The 16,121-nt window shown below is 35.0% G+C and overlaps 2 protein-coding genes across 8 annotated transcripts; one reads left to right on the top strand and one right to left on the bottom strand.

Annotated features, from left to right (window-relative positions):
* Window positions 1–35: 35 nt before the first annotated feature.
* LOC137727363 (uncharacterized) lies at window positions 36–6,728 on the top strand. 7 transcript variants are annotated; one of them, XM_068466232.1, is made up of 6 exons: window positions 36–300; window positions 447–538; window positions 2,726–2,780; window positions 3,071–4,841; window positions 5,517–5,875; window positions 5,973–6,728. In XM_068466232.1, the coding sequence occupies exons 5-6, from the start codon at window positions 5,519–5,521 to the stop codon at window positions 6,507–6,509; spliced, it is 894 nt and encodes a 297-aa protein (XP_068322333.1). In that variant the 5' UTR covers window positions 36–300; window positions 447–538; window positions 2,726–2,780; window positions 3,071–4,841; window positions 5,517–5,518; the 3' UTR covers window positions 6,510–6,728. The 7 variants fall into 7 exon arrangements, with proteins under 7 accessions (XP_068322333.1, XP_068322337.1, XP_068322336.1 ...); XM_068466236.1 differs by lacking the exon at window positions 447–538; XM_068466231.1 differs by lacking the exon at window positions 3,071–4,841 and having other exon boundaries at window positions 38–300; window positions 434–538.
* A 1,978-nt stretch (window positions 6,729–8,706) lies between these two features.
* Window positions 8,707–9,159, bottom strand: LOC137727530 (uncharacterized). Its single transcript, XM_068466381.1, has one exon. The coding sequence runs from the start codon at window positions 9,157–9,159 to the stop codon at window positions 8,707–8,709; it is 453 nt and encodes a 150-aa protein (XP_068322482.1).
* Between the last annotated feature and the right edge of the window lie 6,962 nt (window positions 9,160–16,121).

A 16,121-nucleotide genomic window follows, 5' to 3' on the forward strand; every position in this document is an offset into this window, starting at 1 on the left:
AACTAGACTAATTGTTAGTGTAGTCTCATGTTTGGTTTGCACAAGCATTAAATTTAATGGGATTAGATAGGACTCGCTCGGATTAATGACTTCGCTAGGAGTTCTTAGCCAAGAACCCCAAATTCGGCCGGACTCGTAGGACCTTCTGCGAGAGAGAACCTGGCTCATCCTGCGAGAGGGAGTCGTCGCCATCGCTCCCTGCGTGCCCTGCTCCCTCATCCTCGTCCTCCTCACCCTCATCTCTGCGTCCTGCTTGCACTCATCTGAATCCTGCTCGCCCTCATCTGCTCCTCTTGCCTGGTAAACTTCGAATCTTCGATTTGTTTTGCAGATCGTGATATTACTGAGCTTTATTTGATATAGTTGTTTTGGGTTTGAGAAATTTTCAATAATAGACCTCTGCACTTGAACAAATTAGGGTTTTGATTTTTAGGGTCAAATTGCAGATCCTGCTCGCTCTCATCTGCTCCTCCACCTTCTTCTCAGGAACCCTCCACCCAAACCGCCCCTCCTCATCCCCCGTTCGATCCCAGTCGAAGTAACCCTCTCTCTCTCTCTCTCTCTCTCTCTCTCTCTCTCTCTCTCTCTCTCTGGTTCTTTTGAATTTGCGACTAATGTTTTTAAGATGCCTTTTTTTATGTATCTGAATTTTTTCCATCTGTTTATTTATTTATTTATGGAATCTGGGTTTATTGAAAGGTGTTGAATTTCAGAATCTAAGTTGAGTTTTTGCAGGTTGTATAACGTGATTTAGTTTAGGTTTACGTGTTAGAGTCTGTCAATCTGTTAAATTTTATGACGGGCAAGTGGGAACCTGGATATCTTGATTCCATTTGAACCTTGGGATCTTGATTCCATCTGTTAAATTTTAGAGTTTGTCTCTCCTGGTGTGGGAACCTTGGGATCTTGATTCCATCTGTTAAATTTTAGAGTTTGTCTCTCCTGGTGTGGGAACCTTGGGATCTTGATTCCATTTGAACCTTTTCAAATAGTTTTCATAATTCGAGATCTCTACCGTTGGTTGGTTTTGCTTTATGATGAAGCCTTAGAGGTTAGCTATAACGGGTTAGGATTAGGATAGGTCTAGGTTCGATTCCCTCAAATGTAAACAAAAAACAGTTACCAACAGATCGAGGGTGCATACAAGATCATTTATATGTCGAAATCCTTGGGGATGCATGCCATATAATGTTTGTAACTTATGCTTATTTCTTTATTGAGGTTGTACCGGACAGATGAGAATTATATGCTGCCATTAAGAAAATCAGCGTCAAATTGAGATTGGAGTGTTTGGAATCAGTTGCTGTCGAATTTTGAGATCTCAAATTTAGTTAAAATCAGTTTTGACCATTAAATATAGGTTGGACAGCTTGGAATCAACATTTGGAGGTTGAGTTGGTTGAATTTGAACATTTGACGGCCTTGCACTTGTAATTATTATGAGTAATGATAACATAGAGTGAGATGTATGTGATTGATGAAAGATAAGATTGTGAACCTTGCGTGCAGCAGTAATTACTTCTTCTATGACTTGAGAATAGAGAGTACGATGATCAATGCAATAATCAAGAGCAAGATTATGGAAATCATCACGCATTTTCTCGACTTCTTTTGCAAGCTCTTTGCAGCTTGTAGGGCAACATTCTATAAGAGGAATCCCATTTAGTAATTACTTCTTCCTAACTTTTGTTCTTTTGTAATGTCTCATAAACTTTTGTTCAAATCGACAAAGAAAAAAAGTCGTCTTATTTAGCCTTACATTGCCGTGAATCAATTTGAACTTTAGAGTGTACTTTGTTTTGTTTCTTCATTTAAGGCCTCAGCTCTTTGCAGCTTGTAGAGCGTACTGTCTCTCTCTAAAACTTTCTCTCTCTCTCTGTAAAGCTTTTGCTCTGATATCTTGAGCGATTCAACACACCCTTTCCGATGCAGTTTTATCATCTTCTCCAAGCTCTTGCAGTCACTTCTGAAACTCCAACCTCCACGTCAGTGTTCATAGCTTATCTCTGTCATCGCATCTGCCATCGCAATGTATATTTTGTCTCAATTCTTCCTTTATGTTATTCTTTGAATTAGAATTAGGTTTGGATTTTTAGTTAAGCTGATTACGTTAGTGATTTATATCTTTATTTTTCGTCCTTGCAGTATTTTCTACAAATTTTATTTGTTTAATTTTTGTTTATTTGTCGAAATTTTTGTTTAATTGAAGAAAAATATTGTTGGGTTTGGTCCCTTACACTCAATTTTTATTTTGTTTTTTTAATATCGCAATAATTAAGGAACTGTCAAATAGTGATTATGTAATCTGATTTACTGGTTTTCATATTTCTGTATATTACTTTTTCGGAGGAAGTTCAATCATCTGAAAGTTACTTTGCAGCTCAATTGTTAATGGAAGCTACCAAATGCCATTATTTTTTTTTATACCCTATTGAGTTTTGTCGCGCTGTTTTGTGGTGGGTCTTGAATCTTAACTTGTGTTATACTTATTATCCTAAATTCGTAATGCTTTGTAAAGCGGTCTGCCCTCGTGATCTCGTGAGGCTGGCGGGATTTCGCTTTCCATTTTACCTCTTTGGTGGTTGTACTAGTTGGTTTGTTCTGTTTCTTGTTTTACAAACTAAGATAATAGGCATAATTTTGCATTGTTGCTTTCTTTACCCGCTAACCTGTATTGGACTTTAGCTTCACTTGTATTCTGATTGGTTCTCTATTGTTGTTGCAGTTTATTCAATTGCAGTTACAGATTCACAAAACAGAACTTGGTTTGTGAAAAGAAGGTTTCATTCTCATCTATTTCTTTGTTCAGTTTTCATTTTATTAGTTGTCCTTTATTGCTGCATTCACATGCCTGCACTACATGTATGCATCACTCCTATATAAAAGTGCATTGAAGACACAAACTTGATGTCCCTTGAGTACAGACAAATGCTCCATCCATGCATCCCTTGAGCACAAACTTGATGTCTCTTATTATGTCAATGTCAGTACACAAACTTGATGTCCCTTTTGTACCCTTGTTCTCTCTTAAAATTTTTAGGCCTTAAAATGCATTTGAAAATGCTGGCAGGATGATGTAAAAGTGCAATGGGTGATTGGCATTCTGGAAAAAGCGTACAGAAAAAATGTTGGAATATTGATATGCATTTTTTCCATGAATTTTTTTTCTCTTAAGGCCCAGGACATCCTGCCTGAGATCTCCCTGACCCAATGGAACATGCCCCATCTTGTTTAATCTGTACTTCTTTATCTCATTTGGAAGGATCCCATTTTTTAATTTGTTATTAAGTATTTTAAATTCTTTTTGTTAATGTAATTTTGCACACTCGAAGCTTGTCTGCTATGTAGATGTCTTTCGACTTTATGTCATGCACAATTACGTATCGTTCTTTGGCATAATTCCTATTGAAATAAAAACTTTGTTTTCTATGCAAAAGGTTGAAAAGGGATAAAGATAAGATGAGATGGAACTTGGGAATTTAGGATGTCAAAGTTGTCAAAATTCCAAGTCCTACCCACATGCTGTTTTGGATTTTTAAAATTTGGGGTTTCAGCAATGGGAGTCTTCCATGTGTGTGCTCTGTGTGTGTGTCGATGTATGCTGGTTTTGTGTGTGTGTGTGTGTGTGTGCGCGTGAAATTGTAAAGTTTTTGTAGAAGACACGTAGATAATGGATACACCTTATTGACCTTTGGTTGAAAACGATTAAAAATGTGTTTTGACAATGATAAATAATGATGATGATCTCGGCAATGTAGGATTGAGCACAATCATGCGCATACACATAAGCACGCACAGATCACGCACAATTGCTTTGTAATGACGATGATCTCTAGTTCTAAAAATTGAGAGCTAGTAACTTGCATCTTTGTGATGCAATTGCTTTGTATCATGAATTCTTTTGATCTAGTTCAATTGATATCATAATTACTTATTTTCCATCACCCTTAATAACAGTGATATCACATATATCATGTCCTCATTTTTTTTTTTTTTTTTTTTAAAGTTTGGATAGAGATGGATCAAAGGAAGCTTTTATTGATCTTACTGTTAGAGATGTCTCATTTAGAGACAATTTGCATTTGTACGATTCTTGTGTTGCTGATGCTAAAGGCCAAACAAAGATATGTTGAACAACGCACTTTGACTAACCATTCACTTGTTAGACGACATATTAGTTTGTGTTATTTGAATGGTATAATAAGGAATACTGATACTGAATGTGTCAACGAATTGAGAATGGATAGAAGGACTTTTGGCATATTATGTGACTTACTTCGTCAAGATGGGAGGGTAAAAGATGATGGTTTGGTGTCTCTGGAGGAGCAGGTGTGTATGACTTTACAAATGCTAGCACATCATACTAAGAATCATAGTATTGGTGCTAGATTTTATGGGTCGGGAGAGACTATAAGTATGTATTTCAATAGTGTATTACAAGGAATTTTGCGATTACAAGGTATCCTACTAAAAGTCCCTCAACCTGTGCCTATTGATTCTACAGATCATAGGTGGAGGTGTTTTAAGATATGTTGATAATTTTTCCAATTTTTCCTATGCTTTAACTAGATATTCCCTTTGTATAAATTAACAAAAGCTTATATTTTTTGTTTAGAATTGCTTGGGAGCATTAGATGGAACACACATTGATATGCATGTACCTAAAATTGACAAACCTAGATACCGAAAAAGAAATGGTCGAGTTGCAACTAATGTGTTAGGTGTGTGTTCAGGGGATATGTAATTTATATATGTGTTTCCGGGATGGGAGGGCTCCGTATCAGACTCTAGAGTGCTACATGATGCAATTACTAGGCCTAATGGTTTAAAGGTACCAACGGGTAAGACTATCAGTTAGTCTCAAATTTGTAAGTTAGGTCTAGTTTTGTTTGTGAACTGCAAATACTAATAGGGTCTTTATTATTATTATTATTATTATTATTAGGTTATTATTACCTTGTAGATGATGGTTATACAAATGGTAAAGGATTCCTTGTACCCTATAGAGGAATACCTTATCATTTATTTGAATGGGAGGGACGAACACCTTCCAATAAGGCTTGCTAAAAGGAAGGTGGGCGATACTAAGAGTCCATCTTTCTATCCAATAAGGACACAAGGTCGAATAATTACCACTTGTTGCGTACTACACAATCTTATTAGGCAAGAGATGTCTGTAGATTTAATGGAAAATTTCCCAATAATAGAAGATGGACAAAATACTGAAGAAGGTGAATATGTTGGGTGTTGGAACATCTGACTAGTGGACTGCAAAGAAGATTGTCATGGCTCAGGAAATGTATAATGAGTGAAGAGCAATTAGGAACCAGCAACCGAACTAGCTATATGTGTTAATGATAACATTTTATTTAGTTTTCCTTTTTATCATGCATATGTTGGACATTAGCAAAATGATTGGATTGCTCATCATTGATTGTTATTCGATTTATTAATTGGATAGTTGCAAATTGATTCTTTGTATTGTACTTTAGTACATTAAAATATTTTTTGTTTAGGTATGGATAACAACAATAATTTGAATGCCGCACAAGAGCCAAAAGGAAGGAGGCGTAAATGGGAAGCATTTGAGGAAGAAGCATTACTATCTGTTCTTGAGGATTTTGTTGCTCGAAGGCAACGGTGTGACACAGGTGCTTTCAAACAAGGTACTTTGATTGAAGTAGCGAAAGCTGTCAATGTGTTATGTCCCAATTCAAATATAAAGGCAACTCCACATATTGAGTCAAAGTTGAAGAAATGGAAAAAAACATATAGTTTGGTCCTTCATATGATAAACACGAGTGGATTTGCATGGAATGAGGTCAAAAAGTGCATTGAAGTTGATAGTCATGACGCATGGCAAACTTATGTGCAGGTTCATATCCTATTTTATTTATACATTAGTTATATTCTTGCAGCTATATTTGTCACGCATGCTAAATTTTAGAATTGCTATGTTGATATAATCTTAGAAAAATAAAGAAGCTGATGGATGGAGAAGCAAACCTTTTCCACTGTATGATAGATTTGCATATATATTTGGAAAGGATCGGGCTAGGGGTAATGTAGCCGAAACCCCTGCTAAAATGATGGAGGAACAAAGTCATAATCAGGTTGATGCAAGTGATCTTGGAGCTGAAAATGATGTTTCTCCAATGAAGCTACAAAGCCAACAAAGCAACCAATCTGCAAATAGCCAAAGAAAGAGGAAAAGAGCTACGGGAAGTTTAAGTGATGGAACTGAGGCAATTATCAATGGACTGAAAGAATTTTATGTTGAAAGTGCAAAAAGGATGCAAATGGTAACTGAAGCTATAATTCGAGGTACCACAGATCATAGTGACATAGCTAGTGAACTTAAAGCAATGGGTCTTTCTCCTATGGATCAAATTGATGGATTGACTCTTATTTTGGAAAAACCACAAAATGTGGGAGTGTTCAGGTCAATAGATTCGGAACTCAAGAAAATGTTCGTCCAAAGGCTTTTAAGCAACAAAACAAGTGGATGATTATATTATGTGGTGTCTTTTGACATAAATGTATTCTGTTAGTTGTACAATCTTAAGGTTATGGCTTCTAACTTAGCCTTGCACTAAGAAATATTTTGGCTAATGTTGACTAGGATTTTGTAAATTATGGGGATCTACTTTGGAATGCTACGCTATAGTTAACTAGCATTTGTAAAATATCCTGGAGGAAAGTTTAGTGAATGATGTTTTAGAGAGTTAGTCAATGGCAAAGATTGACTTGTGCGATGAAATGAAATGATGAAGTAATTGCTCCTCTCTTTCTTTTGCATATTGTTAATAGAGGATGTTGTATAATTACTAATATATATATGTATATAGGCGCTTAATTAGACAAAACAAAATTCCATACACATGATTATTGTTATTACTAGCTTAGGAATGTATAAATTGTTCATGATCTCTTCCTTTTGCATATTGTTACTAGCTTTCTTTGAACTAGGTGGAGCAAGCCAATTTACATGCTAGAAATCCAAACGTAGCAATGATCAATGTGTAGCTATCCATTTGTCATTGTGCCTCGTATCATTGTGGTCTTGGGATTGAATGCAATTGTTATGATATGAATTAAAATTGGCTTATACATATAAGAGTAATTCCAAGTAATTATTTCACAATTGAGTAAAAAACTGAACTTGTCAGACATCAATTTTCGTTCCACTCAAATACAAGTATAAACCAACACCTTTAACTTTGATTTACAACTTTAAACCAAAGGTGAATAATTAAGAAAAACATCCTGAACTTTGTCGATTGTTGGGAGAACACTTTGTTATATTCATGTTTGGAACAATGCTAATTTTGAATCATGTATGTTTCTTTCGTTGGCAAGAAATTTTGGTTTTTGTATTTTTATTGAGTCTCACTCTCATCCAATATTATTAATTTTAATAATATCTTTAATAAAAAAAAAATTAAAATAGAAAAATAATGTAGTCCTAGTCTGAGCAAACATCAAACTGGTGACAGTATTGTTTTCATTATCTTGCTTCTTAGTCCGACACTACACCAAACGCTTTATTAAGCTAGTCCATCTTAGTTTAGTCTAGTCTAAGCTAGTCCAACTTAGTCCATGCAGCTAGTCTAATCCGAGACAGTCCGATATAACAAACGCACCCAAAAGGGTTTAAAATTTATATCTTTTTAATATTTATGCTGGGCATATTGAACCGGAAACCGAAATTGAATGTGTTGGGATTTATTGGTTGCTAGGTTGTTCTTACGTGGAATGTAGCCTAAGTCGAAAATTTAATAGAGTTCAATTTTATTTTTTTAACAAACGGTATTATCTATATAATTAAATAAGTAACAATACTTATCTCTTGAAGTGCAACCATGGTTTAGACTAAAGTTGTTCACCCGTCGGATGAGCCTTCTTCATGTGTGGAAATCCAGATCCGTAACCATCATGGTGTAGGAGTCATTTGGATTCATGAAATTCCATATAATTTCCCCTTGTCCTTTTCTATTACAAGTTAGTAGTGAAGGAGGACAATTGTGGAGTTGTCAAGCAATGCTTTGGGGGTTTCCTTTGGTTTTAGCTCGTCAGAGCGGACTTGGATTGGTTGGAACCCTTAGATTAGCCATTAAGTCGATCATGGTTGTGTGTATCCTGAACTCGTACGATGTTGCGGCACGTTGTACGTCGTTTGATATGAAGTAGGAGGAAGAACTTTAAGGAATCCTGTAGAAAATTCCAGGAGTGGTAAAACATCGATATCATCTTCCAGGTACTCGGAATCAAGTTCCGCAAAATTTTATAAAAAGCTGACTTCCGTATCTTCGCAATGATGATGGCAGTATCGTCTTCCATGTATCTCGGAATCGAGTTTCACAAAATTCTATAGAAAGTTGACTTTTACATCAAACTGCCAACGCCTTCCTAGCAGTACATGGCAGGCATCCATATCAATAACATTACAAACCACTTCATCCCGTCAATGCATACTGATTCAAAGTGGGACACAGAAGGTTTTTGTGACACGAACTGAAGGTCCTTTCTTCACCCATCCAAGAGAATATGGGGTGACATGAGCAGTGGCGGATTCAGGATTTTAAACTCGGGGGGTCCCAATAATAAAGATCAAAAAATTTATAAATAAAAATAACATTGAAAAGTTAAATATAATACATTTCATTCAAAAATCATGAGCAAAACAACATTACAAGCTATAAAATCCTAATTCAAACGTTCACGACGAGGTTTCATAGTCTGAAAATGTTCCATGATAGCTTCATTACCAATACATGAAAAAACATATTTCTCAATGTAAACAACTAAGCTGTCATTCAACCATTGATCTCCCATTTTGTTGCGAAGTGGACCCTTAATGATATTCATAGCGGAAAATGCCCTCTCCACTGAAGCAGTTGCAACCGGTAAAACCAAAGCCAACAAGGTCCCATTTGCAAAGTATGGGAACTCATACTTTGTAGGCGTACAAGGTCCCATTTGCAAATATGCTCTTCGGACCTCATCTTGAATATTAGAAGGATAGTCCTTCATTCGAATTCTTTTTCCCGGGTCTCTCTCAAGATTATTAAAATCAATGTCACACTCATTTTGTCTTGAGCTCGAACTACCCGAACAAGTAAATGGTGCTATTGGCTTTGGCTTGAAAAATCTTTCCATATTTCTTATTTAACCAAAAACACAAAACAAATACCAATCAACCAATAAACAAAAATTCCATCTAAATTTCAATTATAAAATGAGTATACAAACATAAAACATATCAACAATCATATCAATAATAGACTAAAAATCTCCACCAATATCTAATATAATTTAATTGAGATTAGATTAGAATACCAAAAAACTTATAGTGGTGGCTTGAAGAATTGAAACAAGTGGAGGTATGATATTGGAGTAATGTAATTATAATATGGGATTGGGTGGGATTAGAAATTTAGGGTTTTGGGTGAATATAAGAAAGATGGGGATTAGGGGGAAAAGCAGAGGAACGGAACGGGGAAAGGAAAGGGACTCTTGGGAAAGATGGCCCATGTGGAGCTAGGCATATGGAATCAGGGACAATTGACAAACGGCACCGTTTGTCTCATTAGTTTTTAACAAACAAAAAAAAAAAAAAAAGTTAAAACAAATTGGCCAAAACACTGCGTTTTGGACCAACTTTTTTAAAAACCATGTTTTCTTTCTCCCCCGCATCCCCGGTATCTTCTTCTCCGTTGCAAGCTGCAACCTGCAGCACAAACCTCGTGTTCTCGTCGAGGGGTCCCTCGGAAAATTTCTAGCAGCATTTTAGGATCGCCGAGGGGTTCTGGGACCTCCCAGGTCCCTCTGTGGATCCGCCTCTGGACATGAGGCTCTGTTGGTATGCAAGTTCCCACTTTGTCCTTTTTGTCCTCCAACAGTCCATCTCCTCTTAAATTGATTTAGCCATTTGTTCTACATCACTTAGGGATAGGATTGGATTGGAAGACACGTGTAAGACAGGACTTGTAACTCAAACATAAAGATATGTAGATAACCAACTCTATTATGGAATCATAACCCATTATATCCAATCATTTTATCTCACATTTTGACGCAACAAATAAAAGATTGGACTCCATTACATATTCCTGTCGTTTGTTTTGATAAAAGCCGAAAGGTTTATGGGATATCATCTACCAACTGATTCATAATATCCCCTGTTTTGCTTAAATTTTCCATAGCTATTTTTATGTCTATCTATCTTATAAAATATTAAAAGGAACATTGTAAGGAAATGTTTTGGAACGGGGACCAAGTCGAGCAGTATCATGGCTCCTGGACCAAATTTCTTTCACTGAACTGCGATATTACACTGCGTATGAATTTGCTTTAATTTTGTATTTAAATGTTTAGGAAGTGTTTTTAAATAACTGAAAGCATTTTTAAAGAAAAAGTTTTTGGATTCTAAAAGCATTTGAAGTGCTTTTTTTTTTTATTAAAAAAAAAATTGACTTGTATGCTTACTAAAAGAGTTGACTTGCATGCTTACTAAAAAGTGTAATCTCCAAACGAGCACTTAATCTCTTTCATTTTATGGCTCATTCGGAAATGCTTTTAAAATGACTGAAAACATTATTTTAAAAGTACTTATAGCCTTTTCGCCTTAAGACTCATTTAGAAGTACTTTTAAAATAATTGAAAGTGTGATGAGATTAATTATGAGTTCCAAAAGCACTTCAAGTGCATTTTAAAAGAAACACCAAATATTTGTTTTTTGCAAGAATGACTTCCAAGTGTTTTTTCAATATCTACTTTGATTTTCACTAGACGAGTTCTTAATTTTCTTCCTCATTTAAAACCTTCTACCTGCACATCCATGTTCCATGTAGACAAGGACCTCTCCACCACCAGATCGTTTAAAAAGAAAAAGAAAAAAAATTAAAACATCTTCTTCTTCCTCGTTTATAACATTCTGCATGCACATCTATGGAGACAAGGACTTCTCCACCACCATTTCCCAATCCATCGGGGGTTCCCTAATGGTCGATCAGAGATGTTCTCCCAGAATCCGGAGGATCTCAAGATCACCAGGGTTCCTATGTGGATCTAGTGGCAAATCCAGAAATTGAATTTTGAGGGTCCTGTGGCAATCGGGTTCTACGGCACCAAAAATGTAGGAGAACGTTTAATCAAATTGTTAAAATAAACATATGTTTAATGCTTTTTACTAAGGATTTCTTAAAAATTATTTTTACTAAAAAATGTTTTCAGCCATTATAAAAGTATTTCCAAACGAATGGCTAATATTTAGCTGGAAACACTTTAGATGCTTTTAGAACCAATTTTTTTTTTTCTAAAAGCACTTTTAATTATTTTAAAAACATTTATAAACGAGTTTTTAAATTTCTACCATATTTATTTGTGAAATTAAATTTGCCTTTCCAACATTTTCAATATGAAAAAGAAAAAATAAATCCTAAAGTTTTAGTTTATCTACTCGGGCAGTCAAGAAACAAAATACATGGCCTTTTTTATGAGAGAAAAATATTAAGGCATATTTGGTACTGTATTTGAATTCAACTTTTTAAACTCAAAAACAATTTTCAATTTTTAGACATTAAAAACTTGTTTGATAGGATTATTTTCAAAAACTCAACTCAAGATTATCTCAAAATATAGTCTATTTTCTAAAAACATAAAAAGTGAATTTTTAGAGTTTTTAAACTTAAATTCACTCATTTCTTTGATCTCCCTCCTCCCCTCTCACTCCAAATCTCTCTTATTTCTTCTTTTTCCCTTTTATACCTTTTTCGTCTCTCCTCCAATCCGCTCTCTTCATTCTTTCGGTTCTTTTCTCTCTCCTCTTCTTCTCTATCTCGTTTGATCCTCTCTCTTCCTTCTCTTTCCTCCACTCTCCTCTTTCTCCCTCTCCTGCAATCCTCTCTTTTTATATCTCTTTGTCTAATTTAAGTCGTAAGATTTAAAATTTTTAAATCGCAAACCAATCAAGTTTTTTAGTCTTAAAGGAAATTATTTTCAAGAAATGTTTTGAGAAATGATAAAAAATTTCAAATTGGATACCAAACAAACCCTAAATTTTTTTGCTGGTTTTACTTTAATTTTCTACTTAATTGAGTAGCAAGAAACAATATCCAAGTATGGTGAGCAAAAACACTCGCGTCATTTGGTCATTCTGAGTCTCTTGAGCTAAAGGGCTCGAACATCAAAATTGCGACTAAAAACTCGATCCTCGGCACCCAAAACCCAAAAATGGCACTTTGGTTGCAATGCCCAATATTCGAATGAAGATTAGAGTTTTCCCAAATGTTTTTCCCCCATTTTTTCCCCAATCCCACAACAAAGTCCCAATCTTCCATGGAAGAGGGAGGAGTTTCTCATTATCTGCTGCATCGACCCAACATCCAGTACGCGTTCGCTACTACGCTTCGCTCCTTCTCCCACCGGGAATCTCCACGTCACGGGCCCAAATTCCTTGTGAAACCAATGCCTGATTTTATTACAGAAATTAATTGCACATGAAACTAGTGCCCGATTTTATTATAGAAATTTAAAAAGTTTTTGGAAAATTCAACTTTTTAAACTGAAAAACAATTTTTAAGTTTTAAATCTTAAAAACTTGTTTGGTAAGATTATTTTCAAAAACTGTATTCAAGACTAACTAAAAAATGTAGTCTATTCTCTAAAAATATGACAAATGAATTTTTAGAGATTTTAAACTTAAATTCACTCCTTTTTTTTCTCTCTTCACTCTCACTCCAAATCTCTCTCTTTTCTTCTTTTTCTCTCCTTTTTTTTTACCTTTTTCATCTTTCCTCCAATCCGCTCTCTTCATTCTCTCAGTTCTTTTTCTCTCTCTCCTCTTCCTCTCTATCTCGTCCAATCCTCTCTTCTTTATCTTTCCTTCAATCATCTCTTACTTTCATTCCTCCTCTCTCCTCTTTCTCCCTCTCTAGCAATCCCCTCTTTTTAAATCTCTTTGTCTAGTTTAAGTCGTAAGATTTAAAAATTTTAAATCGCAAACCAATTAAGTTTTTTAGTCTTAAAGAAAATTATTTTTAAGAAATGTTCTTAATAAATGTTTTGAGAAATGATAAAAAATTTCAAATAGGATACCAAACAGGCCCTAAAATTTTTGCTATCCACACACTTCTTTTTACTTCTCCCACACCTTTTGTTAATTTCTGTTATTTGATCTTCTTTAATTTATCCGATTACATTCACAATGTATCTTTTGCTCAGTGGATAAACAACTATAAATGAGCTTGACTATGTCAAATTGAATGTTTTAGTGCCCATCACCTATTTGATAAAAGATAGCGGCAAAACTCCTCCAATATGTGTTCAAGCTGTCCCCCTTCTCTTTCTAATTTATATTGTTTCCATACACTCAAACCATAACACTAAATTCCCAATTTCTTGGCCACAATGATGTGTCTTATATCTCATGGAGAAGCTCTCAAGTCCACTGCACTGTCCAACTTTTTTGCCCACTTCAGGTGCTGCTTTTAGCATCAAAATCCTATGTATGTCTAACCTTTCTTAGCATTTTCAGTTGTTTTAGGGCAATGATGTGCATGAATTAATACAATATAAACTCACATAGTTTGTGAGTTCAACCATTGAGGTTTCTAAGTGGGTTTTGATTGTTTCACTGAACTTTTATACGTTTCAAATGTTTAAACATTGACGCTTCTAGCTGAATTTTCTTTGTTTGGTTAAACTTTTATGCTTCTTGGTGCCTGTGAAATATAAGTTCACCATTGGTACATAATTAAGATTGGATTTGATATCATTCAGGTTTGATTCGTTCAACGCTCTTGATTGTTATTTTCAAGCCAACTACTACATTTTCCAACAAATTTACAAAGAACGACCAAGGTGGATTACAGCCAGATTCCGTCAAATTATATCACTATTGGTATTCCAGCTGCCCACCTTACAGAAATTACAAGGTTTGCTCCACTCTACACTTCTTTGATACATGTCATTCAAATTCGTATATTTCGGTAAGAAATAAACTTTTATCTATTCCTTGAGTTAGGCAGAGTTGTAAATATAACTTTCTACATGTTTTATGCTGTTTAAAAACCCGCAGCATCGCGCGGGCTTCGTTGCTAGTGTATTTCTATTCCAGTGTTTCTTCTATTGTAACTGTGTTATTTTCATATCAATCAAAATGGCTTCTTTTTTTTTTTGTTTGTTGTTAGACGATAAATTTTATTAGATTAAATGTTAAATTAGCCACCGATAGGACTTGAACCCACGTTTTCACGGAAGGACTCGACACATTTTCACCATTGTGGTAAATAGCCACTTGCATCAATATGACACTTGGATAATAGTAGTGTTGAATTAGTAATCCCAAACAATACGGCTACAGTTAGAACTTCCTTTGCTTCACCAGCTTCGGCTTTCGATTTTCCCTAAAACACAGATACAAGTATAAAAAATAAAAAAATAAAAAAACCAACATAATAACATAAGAAATAATTTTATCCCATAACACAAGAAGTAGAAAACTAATACTGCAATGATTCAAAAAATATATTACCTTATTGAATTTCAATTGAGAATTTCCAGAAGGATGCTTAGGAATTGAAAATGAAACAGGATGTCGAGTAGAGGGAAGATTCGTAGGAGTGAGAGATCATTGCTACAATTTGATTAAAGTTGAGGGACCATTGCTACAATTTACTCTTTTTTGAATCACTGCAGTATTAGTTTTCTACTTGTGTGTTATGGGATAAAATTATTTCTTATGTTATTATGTTGGTTTTTTTTATAATTGTATCTGTGTTCTAGGGAAAATCAAAAGGCGAAGCTGGTGAAGCGAAGGAAGTTGCTGAAATTTCTCATGTTCGGAAGCTTGTTGAAGGAGAAAAGCCTTGTGACATAGGGAGATGACATGGACATGGAGAGACAGCAATGTATGTAAATACCATTCTTTTTTGTTGGGCTGGCTGAGTCTTTTTGGTATCAGCCTGCAAAAATAGTAGTATACTTTCCTTATGTTGGTAATACCGTTTTGCTGGGCTAGATACTACTTTCCTACTGTTGTTAATACTGTTTTGCTGGGCTAGCTGATTGTCATTTCGGTACGAGACTGCAAGAACAGTAGTATACTTTCCTTCTGTTGTTAATACTGTTTTGTTGGGCTAGTTGATTGTCTTTTAGGCACGAGTCTGCAAGAACAGTAGTATACCTTCCTTTTGTTGTTAGTACCGTTTTGTTGGGCTAGCTGATTGTCTTTTCGGCACGAGTCTGTAGTATAGTTTCTGTTGTCTTTTTGTTTCTTCATACCATCACGAAATTAAGTTTTATTAAGATTCAATGTTGTTTTCCTGAATTCGTTGTATGGATTGTGAATTTCTGATAAATCGTTGAGGATTTGCTTTAACAGTATTGGTTTATAGAATGTGTTGTTTGATTGTTGATTTCTAATAAATTGTTTAGTATTGTTTACTTGGTTGTCTATCTGTTTCTTCATGCTATCACTGAATCAAATTTTGTTGAGATTCAATCTTGATTCCTGAATTGGTTGTATAGATTGTGAATTTCTGATGAACTGTTGGGGATTTTAACAATAGTAACTTGGTTTCTGCTGTGAATTATTTTGTTTCTTCAATTTTGTTTACCTATAATAGTCGTATCAATTGTTGTTCTCTGATAACTTGTTGAGTATTGGATTTTGTTTCTAGTATTAGCTAGTGAGAAAGTAAGAGAGGATTATGTATGCATTTACAGCTCAAGTTATAGATCTACTTGTGTTGTAAATTTGAAGATTCAATTGGTTGGTTTGTTGAGGAAGATTCAGTAATGCTTTTTGTGCTGCTGTCGTGATCGATCCTTAGAGTGGGTTTGTGGCTAAAGAGTGAAATCGAACTTTGATGGGGAACTTAGTACCCGAACCGAAAAAACCCACCCTATTTTCCCCTTTTTATGAGATTACTAGCTATGACACAAAGACTTTCTAAAATTACACTTTTCTTCATTAACTTAGTCCTACTTTTGGCACTATGATCTAGTTGTACGTGAGAGGTTTGAATTTCATGGACAGCGACTCCGCAACCAATTTATTCTCCCTCTCTCATTTTGTTTTCTTTTTAATTTCACCGCCTTTTGTAGTTTGCCATGAA

Source organism: Pyrus communis, chromosome 3, assembly GCF_963583255.1.
Source record: "Pyrus communis chromosome 3, drPyrComm1.1, whole genome shotgun sequence".
Lineage (NCBI taxonomy): Eukaryota > Viridiplantae > Streptophyta > Magnoliopsida > Rosales > Rosaceae > Pyrus > Pyrus communis.